Here is a 22,823-nt window from a genome sequence, read left to right on the forward strand (position 1 = left end):
GGGGATGAAGGGCAAGCAAGCCCATATAAATTCCTCAGAAAAGATTAGTATTCTGGCAGAGACTGTCCTACCTTTCTATATTAGATTTCACTGTAAAAATAACACATACATGAAGTTCCTCTTTCAAAGTGCCTTTCAACAGAAGCCTATAAAATTTCAAAAAGGGAAGTGAGAGCGCTAAAAAAAAAAAATATGACAGGAGGAAGGAAGAAAAGAAGTGTGTAAGCTTTCCCTCACAGGCAATTTCATCAGGGTTTTCCAAAGTAATTCAGGTCCCTGACTTGAAGGCTCATAAGGAAATCAGATTTTTACTAAGTGTTTAATGCTTATTTTTTCAGAAAATCTTTTTCTTCAGAAGTGTCAAGAGCTTCCAAAACCAACAACATCCTCTGGAAAGCCCTGACATTTTTATTTACTTTGCCTTTGCTACTCCACACAAACTTCAAATGCCATTAAAAGAGCAGCATAGAAATAACCATTATCCTGCACAGGTGAAGCCTGTTTGCTCTAAGCAAATAAGAGCATTTAGACCGAAGTCCCTACAGCACTATAAAATAATAATACCCATTCAATACAAACTAAAGGCAGTCAAGGATGAGCCTAACCTTCACAGAGAAGTCACTCAGATGTCAGAAGAAAACAGAACCCAGTGCAAACGCTAACATGAAAGGCAACAGGCTGCATCCTACAGTACGACAACGTCTGCCTGCCTATATTCTGCATCCACAGCATCAGCACTGGACAAACAGAAAAGCTTCCTTGGGATTCAGAAGGGCAAACTGCAGAAGTGTGCTTTCAGCAACGCAGTATTTTTTAAATAAATATCTCTTAACAGCATCAGGGACTGGCACAGCTGCAGGACCTGCTGGTCCTCATGGCACGCACCTCTGCTTTGTAGGGGTGTGCATGAGCGAGGGAGGTGCCTTCTTTTCACCACCATACACTACAAGAGGAAAGGGCATCCCTGATCGTGCTCCAAGATGTTGCCAGAAGGAACAAACACAAGCAGGACAACACCTCTCCCATCTCTCAGCTCACCTGCCCAAGGAGACATCAGCCCTCCTAAAGGAAATAAAGCATTTGCTATTCATTCTCTACACAAGTGCCACTGGGAAAGGACATCCCACCTCCTAGGACCTACCCCCCATCAGCCTGGGAGATCAAAGGCCTATTCCCTACCTGGACAAGCTGAAACCAACAATGTTTCTTTGAGCCTCTGGATATTGGGTGGAGAGATTCATTATATACCGGAAAAACCTTCTCCCCTCACCCAACCTCCCTTCCTTAATATATCCCAATGCTGCTTATGCCCTCTCGTGGCAGAAACTGCACATTAATACAAGCAGAGGGTACAGAAACAAGCTGGGAATTCCTGTTTGTCTTATTTTCCCCCCATTGGCCCTTTAATTTCATGGGATCTTGCTTCTGATTTGCACTGAAGAAGTGCAAAGCAAATGGAGCTTTGTTGTTGCCACAGCCAAGCCAGCTCCGAGGCTGTTCTTCCACCAGGAGACAGCTACAGAGAACATTTTGCTGCTCATGCAGTAATTCAGCTTATAATCAAAGCAGTGCTTAATTCACACATGTATTTTGTTTCCAAATTGTTTTCTAGTAGTTTTTTTTTTTTTAAAGGCTATCATTAAAATAACGTGGGAAGGGAGCAAGTAGGGCTCCCAGTTACAGCTGAAACAACCCACTAGATATACTGAACTGATGAATACTGAATCTAAAATGCTGCTGAATAAAAGGAACACGAGTGAGTTCGTTATTCAAAAGGTGCCTAGAGGACATCAGTGCCATATGTCTTAAATGAGTTTTTATTTTATTACATAGTTAATGAGCTTACTGGCAAGACCTGAGCTTTTGTTTGCCACCAAATCAGTAAAGGGCTAATAAAGCCTGCTGTTTTTGCTACATCTGGTCAACGACCACCTCACATGGGAAAACCACGTACCTCTCCCAGATTACTGAGATGATACTGAGACTATGCCTTATACTTATAACCTCGTACTTCTTTACACATAAACTTGTACTCAGTTGACTACACGGGTCATTCCATGACATCTGGGCTTTGTGAATAAAGCTTTTGGGTTAAAGAAGACTTACCTGAAGGCACCTCTCATGGACATGCTTGCAAGTACAACTTCACTGTACGTGCAGATTTTTAACCCTGGCTTCACATGAAACAACATAGAACACCAAAGATATTCATAGTTGCATTTAAATCGTTATTGGGGGAAAAAAAGTAAGAAAAACCTCAACAGAAACAGTCCCTCCTCAAACAGAGCTAAAAAGAGGTATCTTTTTTTTTTCTACAGAAGAATTTAAGCTGGTTTTTCGCTATGATTTTTTCCCTCCCTAGTTTCCTTTCTTTTCCTTCTCCCCATATTTTTTCTTTTCCCCTTTCTTCTCCATTTCACTCTGAAGGAAGACTGAAGAAAAGGAGATAAAATATCTTTAGGAGTGAAGGTAAAAAAACCAACCAAGATGAAATACTTTCAAAAGGTGGTTTGCTTAAGAAAGTTTATAAAACTTTGACCAGTGATACTACACAGAGCAGTGAGAAATTCAGTATCTGATTCCTTAAAAATAAATGCAATAATGTGCTACAAACTGTGCTACAAACACAGGAGTGGGGAAGGAAGAACTCTTACAAGTATTGTTTACAAGTGCTGAACAGATTGTCCCCACATGGCAATCCTTCCATCAACTACATGGAGTTTGAAGATACTGCCTGTTTTAGGGGTCACCATGCCCTCACCTACAGCTGAGGTTGGGCACTCTCTCTAGTAAAACCACACAGAATTAGGGTTTTGATCAGGACATTTAGACCTTAAAAAAATAAACAACCCTTAAGACTTGACTGAGCTCTAAACCAGGTCCTGTGGCTGAGCATTTAAAAAGAACTCAGCAGTGTTTAAATTCCACTCACTCTCTATGGTCAGACTCCCCTCATCTCCACAGGGAGCAAAGCTGAGTCAAGACAACAAAGTTGTTCTACTCCACCCGACTTGTGGGTCCGGAAAACTGAGAATTAGGATGGGGTGTGGGGAAGGGAGAGCACTAAGAAAACCTGAAGTGAGCCAGCAGCAGCAAAAAATGTCACAACAGAACATATGAAGAAAGAAGCTTTCATCTGTTCTGAGACAAAACATGCAGTACTATCTATTTTTATTAACATCTGCATCCACCTACCCCTTCTTTAAATGAGTCACGTAGGCACTCTGTAGAGCTGCTTCCAGGAAGTAGGACAGTTCAAACTCAGAGTACGTCATGTTGCTGCCCTTTATACTCCTTGAATGTGTGCTGTTTAAGGTCTGCAAGGAAAGAAACCAGTGGGATTACAGACAACTCTTTGAACTAGCTATTTCCTCATGAGCCAGAGATATTGCCAGTAACAAAATGTTACTGTCTTCAACCTTCAGATTCCTCCTCAGACTACTCGAAAACTTACCTTCATCAGCTATTCAAAAAGCCTTCCAAAGTCAACTTTAAAATGAACTATACAGTGACTTCCATAAAACATTCTGTGTCCAATGTGAGTTTTGAAACACCACTTACTACTTTACACCTTTAATAAAGTGGAAAGGTGCACATTAATATTGAGGGCTTCAGAAATACTACTCGAACCACACAGATCCAGCATCTTGCACAGAAATATAAACACAATGTTTAAGTGAGTATATCCAGCTTAACATAATGTAAATATTTGTAACAGTTAGTAAACTCTAAGGAGTATCAATGGAAGAATCTTAAGTTTTTGCTCTTTTAGCCTTACCAAACCCCTCTTGCTTTGGCTTCCTTAGAAACTCTCTCTTCCAGTAGGGCTAACAAACAGCTTCCATTGCTGTAAGCTGCACTATGTAGACTCTCCAAAACAGGAATGAAAAGGACCTATGGACTTTGAGTACATGAATCCTGCATCCCTCTGAGTCCAGAAGATGAATGAATTACTATTCAAACTCTTTCCCTTCTTGGCATACACAAACTGTCAGTAAAAACATTTACAGTGCCCAGCACTGGCAGGAACTGGTCCTTCCGCAAGGAGAGGGCAGTACTTAATTTTAAATAAAAAGACAAGTAGCTTTTTCCTTACAAAAAACAGACCAAATAAATTGTTATCTGGCTTTCTTCATGTATTTTTGTGCATGTCCCAAGCTTATTTTTCTTGTTTTAATGCAATTAAAAATAAGATCTGGAACAAACACACTGTTGCTACTGAGAAGAGCAGAAATATTCGGTCAGAAGATAAAAAGCAGCTAAGTTACAGAATAATAGGCAACGTTCATTGCCTCAATGATGCTCGTGTCAAGCATAACGCGTGGCAGAGTGTGAAAACTTATGGTGTGTCCCTGCTAAATGCAAGTAGTCAAAGTAGCAGATATAGAGATCTCAAAGCATGTGCCCAGTAAATCAGTGGCATGGATTACAGCTCGAACAGAGCTCACAGTACCCAGCATCCTAGCCAACCACTGACTAAGCAGTTACTTGATACTGATCCAGGTTCCTCCAGTTTCACCTGGAAAAGGCGAAGCATTAGCAATTAAACTGCTATCGTCGACCCAAAAGGTTACTTTGAGCTCATTAGGGATCTCAATATCCAATGCTGCGTATCGCTTACATGGCAGATACGTAAAACATCTTGGGTTCCTTCATGGTGGCACTTGCTATGCAAAGCCTGTCATCCCTCCTTAGTAAGAGCTAAACTTGAGATAAAGACTCAAGCATATCTGAAGTATTCAAAGCTTTACCGCAGGCAAAACTGGTTTCTACACGTCATGCTCAGAAGAAACTGGCAGAGACCAGATAAACAGCTGTTTTGCAACTGCTTATACTGAAAAACTCAGCCCACAGAAATGCTAAGGCACTTCATTCTTTCAGACTTGTTCTCATGCTCCTTGTCTATGATCACTTGACCTTTCTGCCACCAGTTCTGCTGTCAAAATCCCTCGAAGTCCCACCCAGGTCACCAGGTAACACCCTGAGCACACTTCTTCTTACCTTTTCAAGTTCCTGCAAGTACACTTGGGCAACGACACACGCAGTCTCGAAGCAAGCCATGACCTCCTCCTCCCTCTCGCACAGGCGAGCACGTGAGGCGATTGAGTTGGTTGAGCGCTCCAGCGACAGACCTGCAAAATAGCAGCACCCTCCTTAACTGCAGCTCCCAACAGCAGCATAGCCATGCCATACTTTCGTTTACCAGCTGACAGGAAGGCTTTTCCATTTGTAGGCTTCTCCCTAGTTTTAGGGACTTTTAGGAAAAGACCCCAGGAAAATAAAATTCCTACACATGCAAGGCATTTTTTGTCATGCTGCTCTAAGCTATGGTACCACTGCATGCTTCTACGGTGCCTTTCAAACATTTTATGAAGAAAGGACATACAGTCCCCCCTGGCAGGGACAGGCAAGCAGAGAAATTATGGCCTGTATTTCCAAAAATGGCTATAGATTTTGGGTGCTTCAACACAAGTGCTATTTCAGAAACACCCTGGCACTGGATTTGAGGATTTCTAAGTGTCCACTATTCCAAGTGAAGCTTTCAGTGGCAGCAGTTTTGAGGAACAAACTTGGAAAAAGATAAAACAGAGTTGGAAAATCTGAAGCCTCTTGTGGAAAGTCTAAGCACATGCAAATTGCACATGGACACACAGCAAGCTCTTGACAAGACACAAGAGACTCTTTAACTACAAGGTCACCCTCCTTTCCACAGAAAAAAAAATAATTGTTTTTGTACTACTCAAACTTTTCTTTGTGTCACCAACCAACTCCTCTTATAAATATACAGCGTGTTAATTGGAGACCCACAGCTACTGCCCCTACACCAGAACTCTTTATTATTTGATCCTTGTCTGGCATCCCACTACTATATCCTTTATATCTCTAGGTCTATTTGGAGAGGCTACATATCTGCACACTGATTTTACTCTGATCTACGTAGATTCTTATATTCTTATGCCACAGCGCATCTCCACAACACACCCCTGTTTGGCAACTCAGGTCTTGTACACCAAACCAACTGCGGGGATGCCCAGTAGCCCATGCAGGTTGTAAACTGTTCAATACACATTTCCCAATAAGTTTTATGTATAACACTCCCTAACAATAATGAAAAACTTGTAACACAAACTCCTGGCCTTCCTGACACAAATCCACAAGGTATGAAAGACGAGCTGCCTGGACAGGCTCTCCAGAGAAGCGATTTGGACCACTGCAGCATATAGCAAAGCACTCTGCCCCACGTGAGGAGCTACAGCACGTACACCAGGAACCACACACTCTCCTTGTCCCACACAGTCCTGGGCACCTCAGCACAGCTCACTTTGGGAGTCTTGTGGCAAACTGCTGTGAGGTGGCCATGGGGACTACCCCATGGTGAACGCTGTGGTAGGAGCACTCAGGCTGGGGAGCGTGAGGTTCCTAGGCAGCCTCAGCCTTGTTTACTTCCCACATTCAGAGTTTCTGTTTTGTCCCCTTGGTAACTGCACTAGGAGTTTCCTTATCTCATGCTTTGCAATCGAGCCAGACGTGAGCAGTCACTTCAGTGGGTGCAGAAGAGAAGATACCCCACAGATGCAAGTTCAAGAGGTGGCTCCCCACTGCCCTCTCCCAATTCAGGGGTGCACAGCCCACTCCAAAAGGACCCACCTAGGAGAAACACACATTGGGACCTTGCACCTTTGAAAATCCATACCAGACCAGAGCAGGGGAAGTGGATTTACAGATTCACACAGTGATTTGGGTTGGAAGGGACCTTAAAGCCCACCCAGTTCCACCCCCCCCTGCCATGGGCAGGGACACCTCCCACCAGATCAGGCTGCCCAAAGCCCCATCCAGCCTGGCCTTGAACACCTCCAGGGATGGGGCATCCACTGCCTCTCTCATTCTCCACCTGGTCCAGTGCCTCAGCACCCTCAGAGTAAAGAAATCCTTCCTTATATCTCATCTAACTCTACCTTTTTTTGCAGTTTAAAGCCATTCCCCCTTGTCCTATCCCTATACCTCCTGACACAGAGTCTCTCCCCAGCTTTCCTGCAGGCCCCCTTTAGGCACTGGCAGGCCGCTGTAAGGTCTCCCTGGAGCCTTCTCTTCTCCAGGCTGAACATCCCCATCTCCCTCAGCCTGTCTTCACAGGACAGGTGCCCAGCCCCTTTATCATCCTGCTGGAACTCCTTTAGACTCATTCTAATACTTCCACGTCCTTGTGCTGGGGGCCCCAGAGCTGCATGCAGGGCTCCAGGTGGGCTCTCATGAGAGCAGAGGGGGAGAATCCCCTCCCTCGTCCTGCTGGCCCTGCTGCTTCTGATGCAGCCCAGGACACGGTTGGCTTTTTGGGCTGCGAGCACACACTGCCAACTCATGTCGAGCTCCTCACCAACCAACACGCCCAGGTCCTCCTCAGGGCTGCTCTCAATCCATTCTCCACCCAGCCTGTGTTTGTGCTTGGGATCGCTCTAATCCAGGTGTAGGACCTTGGCCTTGCTGAATTTCATGAGATTCACTTTTTTTTTCATAAAAAACTTTCAAACTGACAGTGCTTGGGAGACAATAATTATCTTGCTGCTTTTCACTAGCCCCCTTTCTTTATTGTCTCCTTTCTACTGACATCCATCTTGTATCAGAGAAACAGCATCCCACAGATTTTGTCTTCCAGTCCATTTCTGAAGTCTCTCACTTTTTAACATGGGGTCTCCCCCCAAATTTCAGAGCTTTTATTTCCTCATCTTGTTGCTTTGTAATGAAGGGGAAAATAAGTTAACTCTCTATACAAGAAGAGAAAGCATCCAGCAGCAAAATTACATCAACTTAAAGTATTCTTCTCAGTTCCATCTCAGTTTTATCTACCTCTGAATATCCAGCCATTCCCCTTAATAGAAAATAAATTCAAAAAAAAGTGTTGCATTTCAGAGGTATCATCCCATGAAGCATAAATTAGCGATAAGGAACCTGAAAGAAGCCCAGTACAAACCACTGACATTCATGCACATCCAGCATCTAATCAGGCTGCAAGAGCCATCCTAGCACAGCCTGCGTGGGGGCGGTTATCGTGGGAGATGTCACACAGAGAGAACAGGCTGATAAAAGCCATTTACATGCATGCTACAGCCCACTGCAAGGAGCTACTATCTCTAAGCTCTGAAGCGGGGGAGGAAAACAAGCAGCCTCTGCCAGCACCGAGTACTGACAACAAACACGCCATCCATGCAGGCAGAAAAACAGAGGTGGGGCCGATCGGAGACAGGGTAATAATATTCCTTGCCACAGTAAATACAGAGCAATATATAATGTATTAAAAAGAGATACTATGCTACACTGCACGCATTTTTCCGCTTGTAAAGGGCAAGAAGGAAAACTGACCCACATGATGTGAAATTAGTCATAGTGCTTTCTGCTCACACTGTATGTGCTGACCTGATGTCACCACCGCGCAAGATCCTCTATGGAACCTGAACAAGGCTATTCGTCCCTACCACAGAAACACAAGAAGAAAAATCAGAGCAAGCAGACTGCAAATCCAGCAGACAAAAGGAAGAACAGAAGAATAAGAGTTCCCTACTCCTGCAGCCACCAGTTCAGTTCCCACAGTGCAAAGCCCCAACAACTGCAGATTTGCTCGAGTTGCAGCTGCGTGTGGACAGCACTATTTACAAGCCCTCCAGCCCTGAGAGCATAAATCCCACCAACTCTGCTCTGCTCCCCAGTTACCAGCACAGAAAGACCTTTGCAGCATAACATACATTTTTAATTCAACTCAGTTCCCAAAAAGCTTCAGAAAAATCAAAGAGCGCATGGTACTGCCACAAGGGATTTAGCAAGAAAGCGTGGCCCTTACTGAAACAGAATTAACTTCTAAGTAAAGTATAAAGTTATATGCTTTCTTGGTAGCTGGTTAAGGTAAACAGACTTAGGCATTTTGTAAAAACAGTTATGTTAAGACAGTAACAACTTATAACTCACCTATGCCAAGATTTTTCTCATACGAATCAAGTGCCCCAATTTAAATACACACACACACTTATATATGGAAGATACAGCTTTCAAATAGGGTATGCCTCAGGCTGAATATTTAAAGAGAGACTTGTTTCCAAATCATCTTTTATAAAAGAAAGAACTCTTCCCACCCACTTCAGAGGCAGTAGCTCTCCATGCATAGAAACACAATTTTTCCTTCCTGAATAAAGAAAAGGCTCCCATCCACTTCTTCTAGTTCCCCTAAAAATTCATCTCTGGCTCTTGAACTCTCTCATCTTTGCTTCTTCTTTTCCCTTCTAAAGTTAATTTGCATTTATGCCAGAAAAACACACACCATAAGGCTTGTAAAAGGTGTCACGGACTGAACAAATTTCTTCCTAGAGTTGAAGTGCACTGCTTTTCATGGAAACCTGAAAGGGGACATTTTGTGAAGGCTTATTTCCACTTTCATCTCACCCAGCCCTTGCCAAGGGAAGAAAGCATACTGCGTGGCTGCAATGCTCTGAAACGTTATTACCAGAACTGGAAAAATACATGTGCAAGGGGACATGAGAGCTTAGATTCTCAGAGACAGAGATCACAGGAAAATTCAAGTTGGAAGGGGTCTCGGGAGGTCTGTAGTCCAACTTCTTGCTCAAAGCAGGGTCAGCTCAGGCTCATCAGGGTTTTATCCAGTCTGGTTTTGGAGGCCTCAGTGCACAGATGGAGACTGCACAACTGCTAGTGAGAAGAGAAGGCTAAAGCAGCTTGCTTCTTTTCTTCCAGTTCATGAACTAGTTCCCCAAATAGCAGCATTGCTCCAACTCAGTAGGAAGGACATACCAATCCACTCATGGGTTCTTATTTTCCTTTTAACACAGACTTCCATGCATTTGGATGAGTTAACACAGCTGGGAAACAGAGTGTTTACTGGTGGAAGAATTCAGGGTCAGCAGCAGCACACTACTTTAAACCCCTTTTGCCAAGTGTTAGCCTGTGGCTGCTAAAGCCCTGCAGCCCAGCTGCAGGGGCAATTTAATGACAGAATTAAAGAAACACCACAGTGCACGGAGCATGAAGCCTACCTGTTGTTACACCTGTGTCAAACACAGCTACGGGAACTCAAAGCAAAAAAGAGCTTCGGGTGGAAGTTACAGCCCTGCCAACAGTACCGGTCCCAGCCTCCAAGGCAAGGACCTGCGTGCGCATGCCCTGCAGACGGGCTACCCAGGCCAGAAGAAAGCGTGCCACCAAGCTGAGGACATGCAAAGATTTTCAACAGGACCACAAATAATTTGTCTTGAGGTAAGGTGGTGGGCAAGCACAGCCCAGGAGCTGGCTGCGCGCAGGCACTCAGCCCGCTGCAGGCTGCTGGTTTGACATCGCGGCAGTCTGGATTGGCTTGACATAGGGCAAGACCCAGTGCTGCGTATTATTTCTACCACAGTTCACAGCAGCTTAAATAATTCACATCATGGGTCTTGACACTCCTCCCCTCAGCAATTAAGTTACAAGTGTTCAATGACATTTACTTGAAATGCAAACAGAGGAAGCGGGGCAAGAAAGGCCTGGAAGCCCTAGGTTTCAAACACACCATTTATATTGTGCCTAGTGCAAGAGGAAAGGGAAGAGATAGAACTTTTGGTTTGCAAGAAAGCAGTGCAAACTTCTTGCCTCATTACTTCCAATCACTTCTACACAGCCCTTCACTCACCGCAGTCCATCATAATCCTGGGGTATCCTTTGTCTAAAAATCTCAAAAGCAGTAGCTGACTGTTAAAATGAGGAAAAACTTCTTGACAGGGTTGCCTGTGAAGCCAGAAGGTGGCAAGCACATCTCAGATGCCACCTCAGTCACCCACCCCTGATCAGTTCCACGTAGGCTGTGCACACCTTGCTGCATTAATCCAAGGGTGCTGACTTTGCTGATATATCAAAAGGTGCTGCCTGGCTGCTGGTTGTTCTTCACAGCAGATCTTTGAACCTGGACTTCAACCTACAACAAGGCAGGCTCCAGGCTTTTTGATCACACACTCCTAACAGCAAGAATTTTACTGAGCATGCATTCCCAACATACATATTTTTAAATTATCTACATGCTGCTGTACATAGTGCATTATAAAACACACAAAAATACAAACCAGAAGAATGAAAAAGTTAAAAATATTGCTTGCTTTCATGAACTGTACAAAACTTTGTTCTCGCTAGAGAAATGTTAATTTTTAGGAAGAACAATGTGCTTGATTATGGTTATTTTTGAAAAAAATCTTGATTTAATGCAGATACATAGACTGGAAGGTCTGGTTCTAAGGTAAGTTTATTTTAATACTTGGTTTTAATGATTATCATTGCTAACAAAGATATGTAGATCCAAAGAGAAGTGAATCATTAGCTGCTCCTACCCAAATTTTTATTTATTTTTTTTAATTCACTAGTATATTTACATCTTCCCTGGTGTCAGTCAGTTGTTCTTACAAACAAAGTTATTAACAAATGGGTTCCAAACTAAATGAAACTCTTATTTACACAAATTATAAACAGGTAAGAAAACTGTATACACATAAGAGTTGTAGGTGACATTTTCAGCACACACCAAAAAAAAAAATCACACTGACTTGGAAACATTTCCAAACATCTGTTCTAAAACCAGATGCCATTACTTCTTCAGTTGTTAAAACATCACCTTTAGCTTGAAGGGACAGACAAAATGTGTTTTTTCCATTTTAAAAATACCCGCTAGGTAGCATAAAACTGACAGATGCTTATCATAACAGAAAAGATCTGCAAATTTGTAACGTTTATCTTTGCAAAACAAATGTATAAATCATCTTTAACTTCAACAACTCTTACGCACTTTGCCATGAGACCACCAGTGAGTTTGTGTGTGGCACAAACGATTTTCGGGGTCACTCCCCACCGCTTCTTTAAGTATTAGAGAGATTCTACTGTTTAAAGGTCTTGTGTTTAAAGGAAATAAGCCACATTGATATACACTCCTGTATTACTCCGTGCATTTCTTGCCCTCACTTCTTTGCAGCAACAGCTTACTTACAAACGGTGGTGAATGAATTTCATGTGATGCTACTTCTGTAACCTAACACCAGAATTCTATTTTATTACCAAAGCAGCTGCTACATTAGTGATTAAACTTGCACAGTTTTTTTTTTAAACAAACGTTTTTATTAAGAAAGTAATTTAGTTTTTAGTATATTTCACTACTGAACCAGAATTTAGCAAATACATTAAGCTGTGCCATGTTAGAAACATCTGTACTTTCACCAAACTGTATAGCAAGTTTCCCGCACCATGTAGTTTGTTCTAATACTTGTTTCTTCAGGTCTTCGGTGCCTTCTATGTGTCTCCCAACACTATTTGCTGACGAAGGAACACGTTTTAGTTTGTCACCATATTGTCTTCTGTGTATTATTTTAGCCATTTACCACTGCGGGAAGAAAAAACGCTTCCCCAATGGTATGTGATTTTATCTTTTGCTATTGAGAAAGAAAGCTCAAAAGAGGCTTCTAGAAATTTATCATGAAGTTCAGTGAAACTTTTGAGGTATTGAGTTGAGTATTGCTGGACTTCAAACATCACTGATTAGATCCGATTACAAGGTAAAAGCAGGGATTGCCTAATGTGGCTAATGAAGAGCTCTTATTAAGAGAAGTGTCAGCTCAGCCATTTTCTTATTGCTCACTTGTGCTTGCATTATTAGTACAACATGCAATCAATCCACAGTTCCTTTGTGGGAGTCTTTAAACTACTTGTCCACTTCACGATGGTTAGTTCAGCTAAAGCCAGGTAATGCAACACAAATGCAATTCACTACGCAAATGTGAACTGCAATATGCTGAGAGAACGAACAAGTGATGGTGGCACTGTGAAACACCCACTCTTACCTAGGACACTTTGTGGACCATGCGACACAGGACCCTCTGACTCTGACATACAGACTGGCAAGGATGCCAGTGTCAATCCATACCAATCTGGATTCCTTTTTTTGTTTAAAGAGATAGAAATCTATACAAATAGAAGTTTAGTACTTTCCTCCTATACCCCAACAGATCATTTTGTGCATGACACGTCGTCCAGGACGTGCACATCCCACTTCACAGACCACTGCTGTAACACACTAATTGTCCTGGTACAAGTGGCCACCTCCATTCCACAATACATCTGATGGCAGTGAAGGAGATGTCTCTGTTGGGGTGATGCTCTGAGACACAGCAAAGAGGTGAGAACAGCCTCAAAGGGCTTGGTCAACACCATCCGCATACTCCCATGGCAGGCTATGAGAATTACATTTTTCCCTGGTCTAAACACAGCAGGCAAAAGTGGAGTAGAAAAGCAAAGTGGATTGGGGGCAATGGAGAGAGGTGGCGCTGATGACTGAGTACTGGGACGTACTGTTTGGGCTCACTGCATCGCTGACACCAGTGAGAAAGTTCCTGTGTAGCTGCAGTCGCAGTCACTGAACTGGACTAGCCCACTTTCACGTGCGCTTTGGGAGCAGGAGAGAGAAAATGGGAGGGTAACGTAACTATGCTGATTCATATCAAGCACTCAAGCCAATTCTACTTAAGGAATATTAGAACAGACATAGCCTGCAAGGACAAAGAGGCTTGTTCCCCTGTCGTTTAAAAGGTTGTCAAAGACATCCGGAGCTTACTGCAGGGTAAAGCAGCAGACGGAAACCCTCCCAGAGCCACTGGCCACATAGCATACCCTCACGGAGCAGAGGGATGCAGGAAGCTGGGAGCAGTGCACAGCCACAGAGAAGAGCTTGCCAGTGACCACAACGCTTCATGGCAGGACATAAAGCATCAGCCCCAGCCGCTGTGACCACTCGCTGACCCCCACAGCTCGTGTCAGTAACACCCAGTGTGTGCACACACCACTGCCTGCTACACAGCACAGCTGCAGCTGGGGAATGGCATCAGAGCCACCTAACAGCTACCTGTGGCTTGGCCACCTCGGAGTACACTTGTACTCCTCAGGAAAGCACGCGGCAACTACTCCTGCACCTCCTGATGCTGCTGGCCCCCCAGCTCTAGGGAACTAAGTCACAGCACAGCAGGGAGGTGGGGTTTTACGCACGCACGTGCAGCCAGCACAAGCTCATCACATGCTTGTGTGGGAAGAAGGGAGTGGAAGAATAACGTGATAAAACCTTAGAAACCACAGACAGCAAATCACACTAATGAAACCCAGGAGGGTATTTATCTTTTTCCACTTTCCGAAGTGGAGTCATCTGCATCTGGTTGCCTATAGGTATCCCCCTTCTCAGAAGCCTAAACCCACACCCTGGCTGCATTTGTGCACAGCACGTTGCACAGAACTACGTCCAAAGTGCAAACAGAGGAAGACCTCAGCTAGCCTGTCTGACAGCAGAGAAGAGCTGACGGAGGATGGCGGTGAAGCCAGCTTCCCTGGCCACAGCAGGCAGCCTACAGACAGCGAGAAGGCCGGGGCTGGGCCAGGCTAGCTGCTCACAGCAGAGCTGGGAAGCAGGGGCACCGGGACACACAGCTCCCCTAACTAACGCTCTAACAGCCTAAGAGCAGCTCAACTCCCAAACTTCTGCTCCACTCTCAACACCCAAATAAGACACAGCAGTACTCAGCCCTTTTATCAAGGCAGCAGCACCTAGGAGCTGGAGCTTTTGCCCATCAGACAGCTACTCTGGTGGCAGCGCAAGTAAACAGCATGCTTCCTGTCTGGCTGGCGTGACTGCAAACAGCAGCGCTTTGAAGACATACAAGGTGTAGAACAAAGTCTCGCTCCCTCTGATGTGAATTAGCACTTAAAAGCTGCAGTTTTTGTCAAACAAAAGTGAAAACAAGTTCTGCCAACAAAGCGTCTTACTCGCAGGGAGGCGGTTTTCAATGCCAGATTGTACCATACGTTCTTGTGGCTGGGAGGCAATTTTCCCAGTGGTCAGGCAAGAAAACTCGCTGCATTATTTAAGCTCTGTATAGAAGAGTCCATCTCCCCACAGATCCTAATGCCCAGAGATGAGTACCACCCATTTTTAGTCATCAGATGATTCCAGCATAGAGGAATGTGTCCCGTCTGCCCCCCCCCCCCATTTTTTCCCCCTTTTAAAAGGGACGAGAAAGCAAACAAATTATTTTTCCTCCACGGCAATTCTACTTTGTCACAGCAGCTGAAAATACTGACCAAAGCAACCTCAGTAGCAGCTGCCAACAGAAGAGCAAGCCGTTAAGGAACAGGAACAGACTACTGCATGCCACTATTTCATCTCAAAAGCACCATGCAGGTTAACAGAGCTGCGTACTGCCACCTGTCATCCTCACAACCCCCATTACCACCTAAGCATAGTATGCCTGTACTAAAAAAGCAAAAGAAAACTTTGAGTTAGTTTTTCCCCAACTTTAACCCCAATCTGTGCTTCTCTCTTCTTAACTTTGCGCCCAGTACAATTTTGGCTCTTCAACAAGCTTTCCTGAAGACTATGAGGAAGGACCAGAAGTGGTATCTTCAGGAGAGTCCTGACTGAGCACTACCAGGAATTCAAATGCACCAGCCAACACTGTCGTTTGCAAGGTTGCCATCAATGGTTTCTACGTCAATACAGCACTAATGGGGGAGAGGTAGTGAGGGAATTCGAGCTCTCAGGATTCTCCCTGCCCCTTACAACCTACCGCCCATTTCTGCTATATGGTGCATCCCAGCAAGCTGTTTCCAAGTCAGCCAGAAGTAGCAACGCGGGCAGGATGTACGTTCATGTGTGGGGCAGTGCTGGAAGGAGAGAGGAAGAGCTGCATTCCCTCTTTTTGCCACTGCCAGAACTGGAAGCCTTCCTTACAGTCATGAGGCTACCGAACAATAATACAGAAATGGATTATCTTTATCTTGACATGTGCAATTACAGCATGATTTTTACTTTCCTCTATTAGTGCCCAGAAAGGCCATAAAGAATTATTTATTTGAACATGGAAAAATGTCATCAGCCTTCCAATAATCCCCTTCCTACATCTGTCTCACTTGACAAGACAAGGCATTTCCTTACATAGTAAAAAGAGAGCATGTGGGGATCTACAGCAAAGCTTTTCTTAGAGGACTTCAAGAACACTTAAGACCAGCCTATGAAAAGATCCCCAGGAACAAGAATATGCATAACCATAAGGTTTTGCTATTTGTTTTTTTCCTTCTCCATCCAGCAGTCAGGATATTCTAAACATTAGTCTAGGAAAGGAAAAATGCACCTTGCAAAACTGTATGCCCTCTAAAACAAAGAGCAAGCTCAAAAAGCATACACATGGCCTGAAACATGCTTTTAAATCATGACCTGGATTAAACATGCTTCTAACAAAGAAATTAAAAGTGTAAATTCACTTTGAAAAGAGGGTTATGAAATAGATGATGACCCTGCAAAGCTACATAGCATTTCTAAACTCAGCTTATCTGCACTTGAATTTTTTCAAACCAGGGGTACTCAATTCTTCCACTCAGCCTGTGTTCCTGTAGGCTCAGTAGTTTTAGTATTGCCATCTCATTCAACAAAAACTAGGGTAGACAAAAATTTCATGTCAGAGAAGCTACCTGGAAATCTGGTTTTCAGAAGGCCTACTTTAAGGCTGCTTAAGTTAAAGCCCGTAACACAATACTTCATTATTTGAACAAAATACATCTTTGCACTGTGTGATTGGTAGCATTAAGTAAAAAGTAAGAGGAAAAGTTAGTGGCTCAGGATCTGAAATCAGAGTCCAGTGAAGTGCTGAAATCAGTCTCTAAAATAAAGGCTCTTCCATGGAGTAAAGCAGGAAGTAAACAAAATCCTTTTTCCTTCAGTTCACTCCATTAGTTTAGTTAAGTGACTAGCTTTTGAAGCTGAAGAATCAACAAGGCTTGGATTACATAAAAACAAATGGGAAAGCTTATTTTCCACCTTTAAACTATGAATAAAAAAACAAAATGCACACAAGAAACCTAATGCTTGTGTTGAACGTTAGAAGTATTGAGTTCAAACATTGCCTATACCAAGTAAAATTCATTTAACTGAAAATATTTTTTAACAGAGCAAAAAAGTTGATTTATCAGAACTTCGCTCCACAATAAATCCATTTTAACTATATTTATGCTAATTAGGAAAAAATGCAGCTGAATACAAATCTCACCTAGGAAATTAGTCATCCTGTAGAAAACAGTATTAAAAAATGATGAATGACACATAAGCAAATGTCAAAATTAAAGACTTCAATGAAGTGTACGAACAAATGGGCAAAGTATCTTCTGATTAGCTAGAAAAAAAAAACAATTGAATTGCCAGGCTCATGTCTACTGAATGCAAACCCACGTGTTTTTAATAGTTCTGCAAACCAACAAAAATACCTTAAGAAATAAATTACAATGCACAAGCACTAAGGAAGTTTAATGATGATGATATTTAAAAATTTGAAGCATAAATTGACCAATTTAAAATCATAACTAGAACCAAGTTTTTAAATCAGCTAAGAGATCCATCTTTCTGTTCATTATTTCCTGAAAGATTAGTTTTTCCTGTTTATTACTGTGCAATACCATCATTTTCCATCCACAACATTATTATAACCTGTAAGACATCACTTCCAGTATTACAAACCCTAGATAGATAGGGATAAAGCAGAACAATATCCTTCCATGCAATACTGACCTCATCATAGAGGTTTTAAAAGATACATCCCTAAGAGAAACAGAAAAACACAAGACCAGCAGTTTGTCCTCAAAGTGAATAGACATAAAACCCAAAAAACCCATAGTGAGCTGAACCAAACCCAGAACCCTAGACGTACACACTTGGTTGCTCAGCACCGTGAAGCTCCGGAAAAACCCTCATGTGTTGGATTCACAGTTCTGCTTTCAGCAGTATCACGGCTCTTAGAACGGTGCGCGGCTTGAAGTTCACTTCTCAATGCAGCAGAGTTAGCATTGTGATCTTACGGTTTTTCAGAAGTACCAGATTACAGCTCTTAAACATCTTCAAATTACTAAAGTGGGCTAAAGAACAACATAAAGGATGATTCAAGCCACTGAGTAAATTAAAAAAAAAGGCTCAGTTGCCTTGTACATGTGACTCGTGGTTAGACTTGTTAAAACAAAACGCAAACTATGATCAAGGCTTCTCACAGTTGCATTATCATCTAATGGCCTCTTCAACGTGGTTTTTCCTGAGATCTAAAAAGGCTGAGCTTACACTGCAGCCTTTTGATAGAACAGATCTCTTTCTAAAGCTTAGAAAAAAACCCAAACCTTCAGAAACGAGTTTACCAGGGATTCATCTCGCCCATCCTTAGACACCCACAAACACGTTACTCCGCAGCCCCCTTCCAGTCAGCAGAGCAGAGGCAGCACCGTACGAGGCCACGTGCTCCAGCCCTGTCAGACAGAGGCAGTGGGACTATTAAAGCGCCGCTTCCCCATGAAAGCAGCTAGAAGCCCTTTGCAGTCCTGTGTCGCTGCTGATTTGGCCGGGGCTCTGCTGGATGCGGGGAGCTCCTCTCCGTGGGGCTGACTCATCTCGCAGCAGCTCTGGCACCACACGCCCTGACGAGAAGCGCTGCGGCGAGCCGAAGGCGCTGCCAGTCCCAACAGAGACGGGCCCACAGGCCACGTCAGCCCTCCCTGGGCCGGCATGACTCAGGCTGGCAATGGCCTTCTGCTACAGCAGGTCTCTGCCCACCCTCCCACAGCACACCAAGAAGGGCCGCGCACCAAATGGCTCCGTAACGGAGGAGACTCCTCAGGCCTACCTGCATACCACCTCCCATCTTCATACTGAGGCTTTAGCAGTAAGAGAACCAAGCACAACTCCATTAAGGCTAACCCAAAAGCTTTTTTAAAAAGAAACAAAACTACCGCAAGTATATCGTTCACGTTATCTTTTCTATATTTATACAGGCATAAAAACTCTTCTATAACAGCTTACACTGGTTCTAACGCTACAGAAAAGGACTGAGCCAAGAGACAAGTTATCCACGGGAGATCTTCCTTCCTTGCTTTCTTCAGTTTTGCCCCTGACTCACAATGACAGAAAGCAACTTGCTTTGGTACTCTACGACTCAAACTTTGCACCTGTACAAGTAGCTTAAGCTTCATATGTTATTTCATTGACATTCGTATGGCATTATTTCAATCACACTCACTTTAAACAGCCAACTACCAGAGGCAGCAATATGACCAGAACAAGTACACCATTTGCATTTCTGCAGGGATCAGTGACGTCAGCTGGGGAGTGGAAACCCCCAAAACACCAAGCAAAGATAGGTACCTATAACCCTACATTATGGAAATATATTTGGTTCTGAACATCATAACTACAAAACCTAATTTATTTACAGAGCCATTCTACAACCTGGAAGTTTAGATGAGCTAAGTCCTGGCTACAGATGCACTTTGCTTTGCAAAGAGTTAGGTTATGACCAACTCTACTATACCAGGAAGATTTATTCACTGGGAGCAGCCGGGGGTCTCTGCAGTGTGCAGTAAGTGCAGCAGAGGCAAAGTGGCAGTTACGTGTGCTGTTTGGTAGTTCTGCTCATTTCAGATGGACAATGCCAGGTAACAAAGCCACAATGTGTCCCAAGTGAATATGCAAGCAAGTTTTATTACTCAATACTGTTTCCTGCCATAGACAGAAAGAACTGTTTGCATCATAGAGCCAAGCATAGGTTTTAAGGAGGAATTGACCTCATGGAGGATGGGGAGAAAGAACAGAGACGTGGACAGACCAGCCACCTATTAAATAACCACAGAGGTTAACCACTGCTAAGAATCAAACTGTTGTTAGCACTTCACTCACTGTCCACAGGAGTATGACATGATGCTCTTTTCCCCACAACATGGGGATTTAGAAACAGGATAAGCAGGAGCAGTCAGCTGAGATACTGGACGAATCTAACCTTCACCACCATCTCTCATGTAACTTGCCAGCTGCTCAAGCTTTAGCATTTATAAAAAACATCTTTAGTGTTTACTGCCTGACAGTCATCTTTGGTAAAAGACTACTGAGAAAGGAAAGCAAGAAAACTTTTTCCCCATTTGACTTCTACACTCCAATCACAAGGCTACAAATCCATATTACTTCTTGCCATAACATCAACTATCACACGCTATGGGCCTTCAGAGGAGCCCCCACAGATTGAGCTCAATGCCCAACCATCAGCATCACAGAATTCAAAAGGCACTCTAAAGAAGCAAACCCAGTTTTGCTATCCCACTTTTCATTTCTACCACACACCCTGCCTGCACAGCTCCTCCCAATGTACCCCATCTCCTTCTCATTACTGTTTAGTTTGTTTCCAACAGTAAAATGGTAACACAAATGCCTTTGATTTGGCTTTTCTTTCTGCCATGACCCTTCCTTCATGATCCTGAACGCCTACGTGGCCGTTCTGCATATATGCACAACCCAACACTACTAGCTACACAAAATCAAGCTGGTTTCAGGTTTATACTTGAACTGATATAAAGTTCTAGCGCATTACTGAGTGAACATGGGCATTCTGACCACCTCCTTGTATTACTGAAGATCTGAGTAAGAAATTAAGCACAGAAGATTGAAGTTCCTGGAATAAAGACAGAACACAGAGACAGGCTTTTCTGGATTGCTGCATAAACAATCCATGAAGAAATGTTTCTAGTGATGTTCGAGAGTGTCCTTACAGAAGGTTTCAGTTTGTATAAGCTAACAGTAATTCAACCAGAAGCAATAATACAGTACAGCTCAAAAAAAATCTATGCAGATATCAAGAGGAAAAAAAAAAGAAATCAAGAGTCTTTATACTAATGTATAAAGAAATTTTAAGTAATTTAAATCCATGCTCTGTTACTTAACCTGCAGAGGTAGCCTGGGCAGACATATTTTTAAGTGAAGATTTAAATCTACACTGCTATTTCCTTGTCCAAACTCCTAACATTTAAAGGCTTATTTCTGTAAAAGCAAGAGGTTGAGTATACAAAAGAGAGAAACTGATCCTAGCAGCGAGTGCTCTCTCCAAACTCAGCTGGAGAAGCTCCACTCTGATGGACTTCTCTGACACAAGCTTTGTTAGAATACCAAGTGACTTCGTATATCCTTGATATCTTGGTTAATCTGAAAATAATCATCACTGAGGATACAAGCTGTGGAAAAGGAATAGCACAGAGGTAACTCTGCAATGGCAGGGACTCCTTACAGTTTGCATGCACAGAGGCAAAAGAACACTTATATTCCATGCTAAACTACATTAAAAAAAAATTAAGGTCTGATCTTCTGAGGCAAACACCTCCACCCTTATATCTTCATACGGAGGTGAGATAGCTACCATGGAAGAAGTCTTACAGGTGCAGCGTTATTTCACCAGTGTTCACGCATACCTTATTACATTCATGCCTCACCTAGGACCAATTCCCAGCAAGGTTAAGACTCTTGAGTACACCGTTAGTCAGTCTCAAAAAAACACACAAAACACCCGCAATAAATGCATTGGTAGTCACTTACTCCTCTGCACCATGCATACATTAGTGTAAGTTATGAGTAAATTAGTCCTACACCACAAAAGCTCATTAATGAAGCAGATTCAACCAGAGCCATAGAAAACAAAACCAAAGCAAGCAAAGCAGCAAAAACAGGTTTTCAAAAAAAGCAGAATGACTGTGTGAGATCATGAAACACCCAAATTATCGTCAGTAATACTAGCAGCCCAGTCAAACAGTATTTGGGGTTGATTTGGTGTCACTCTTTTACATACCATTTGAAGGTATCTGATCATCACAGAGTTCTCATTCACCTAATTAGCTGGTGGACATGCTGAAAAGAGTAGAAAGCAGTAGATAGGTAGCAGTACTTGAGCAACATTTATAAAGGAACTGAAAGCAAATGAAGGAGAAGATTACTGATCTTTTTCCCCCCGCCAAGTCAGTAACTGACTAGGGTCTTCCTTTCCCCCACTCAAAACTGAAATGCAATTCCACTACCCTTAGAGGCAATTTTCATTAGGATCTCTCAGCGCAATGTTTGTAGAATTAAAAGGGGGAGGAGACTCCTGTTTGTACATTAGGTATGATACAACGTGACATGCATTGCAAAAATACACAACCTGCTTTGAACGCATATATTGTGTCAGTCCAGAGTTTAAAACTTGGAAACTCCATCCATGCTTATTTCACAGAAATCATATAAAATTACAAGTGGATGAACTCTAATAGAAAGTATAGGCCCCAATTCAGAGCACTTGATTTAGATTTTCCCAAAATGTATACACAGGCACAGGTGCGTTGCTGACTTACAGCCAACAGTTAGCACACGACTTCCAGCATCAACCTTTCTTTTACAAGTCAGCCAAGTTTAAAAATCATGGACCAAGACTGCATGACGCCTTCAATTTTAAACTGTACAGACCATACCCAGTAGGACTTTCTAAAGGCAACAACACTGCCAATTTGATCATATCAAGCCACTTGGAGAAATACCTTCAACTTTCTACCTACATAGCATACTTCAAATATATGTATGTGGTCCTTTACCTTTAATAACGAAGGCTTCAGTCACCAAACGCAGCATGTACAGGGGTTCATCTTTTGTTGAGATGTCATCGATTCCTGCTTTTGCATACATGCTGATGGCATCTCTGTAGGATCCCTCTACGTAATGAAGCTTCCCTAGGATCAGCATAGCTTCTATCATATACTTAGGCTGAAACAGAAATGAGGGGAAAAGAGCATTTACATGGTAAAATACCAATGAGCACAAATGAGATACTTTAGCACAAATTAAGGAGATTCAGAATGTTTTGTTCTTAACCTTGCCAACTACACAATTTGGAGAAGTAAGGATTTAAGCGTCTAGAGATCTTAGCACTATGCTTATGAGAGCAGCAAGCCACAAAGGT

The 22,823-nt window shown here is 43.0% G+C and overlaps 1 protein-coding gene across 4 annotated transcripts in view; it reads right to left on the reverse strand.

Moving 5' to 3' along the window:
* TTC7A (tetratricopeptide repeat domain 7A) overlaps positions 1-22,823 on the reverse strand; it is a 172,938-nt gene that overhangs the window by 146,693 nt on the left and 3,422 nt on the right. For 3 of the 4 annotated variants that reach the window (XM_083832100.1, XM_083832098.1, XM_083832099.1), the window contains exons 3-5: positions 22,459-22,627; positions 5,002-5,132; positions 3,196-3,317 (exon numbers count right to left, since the gene is read on the reverse strand). In XM_083832100.1, coding sequence (XP_083688226.1) covers positions 3,196-3,317; positions 5,002-5,132; positions 22,459-22,627 — 422 coding nt within the window. Of the gene's footprint in view, positions 1-3,195; positions 3,318-5,001; positions 5,133-21,683; positions 21,743-22,458; positions 22,628-22,823 lie in introns of those variants that run through there. The other variant, XM_083832101.1, reaches the window with a different exon arrangement.

This window comes from Anser anser, assembly GCF_964211835.1.
Source record: "Anser anser genome assembly, chromosome: 3".
NCBI lineage: Eukaryota > Metazoa > Chordata > Aves > Anseriformes > Anatidae > Anser > Anser anser.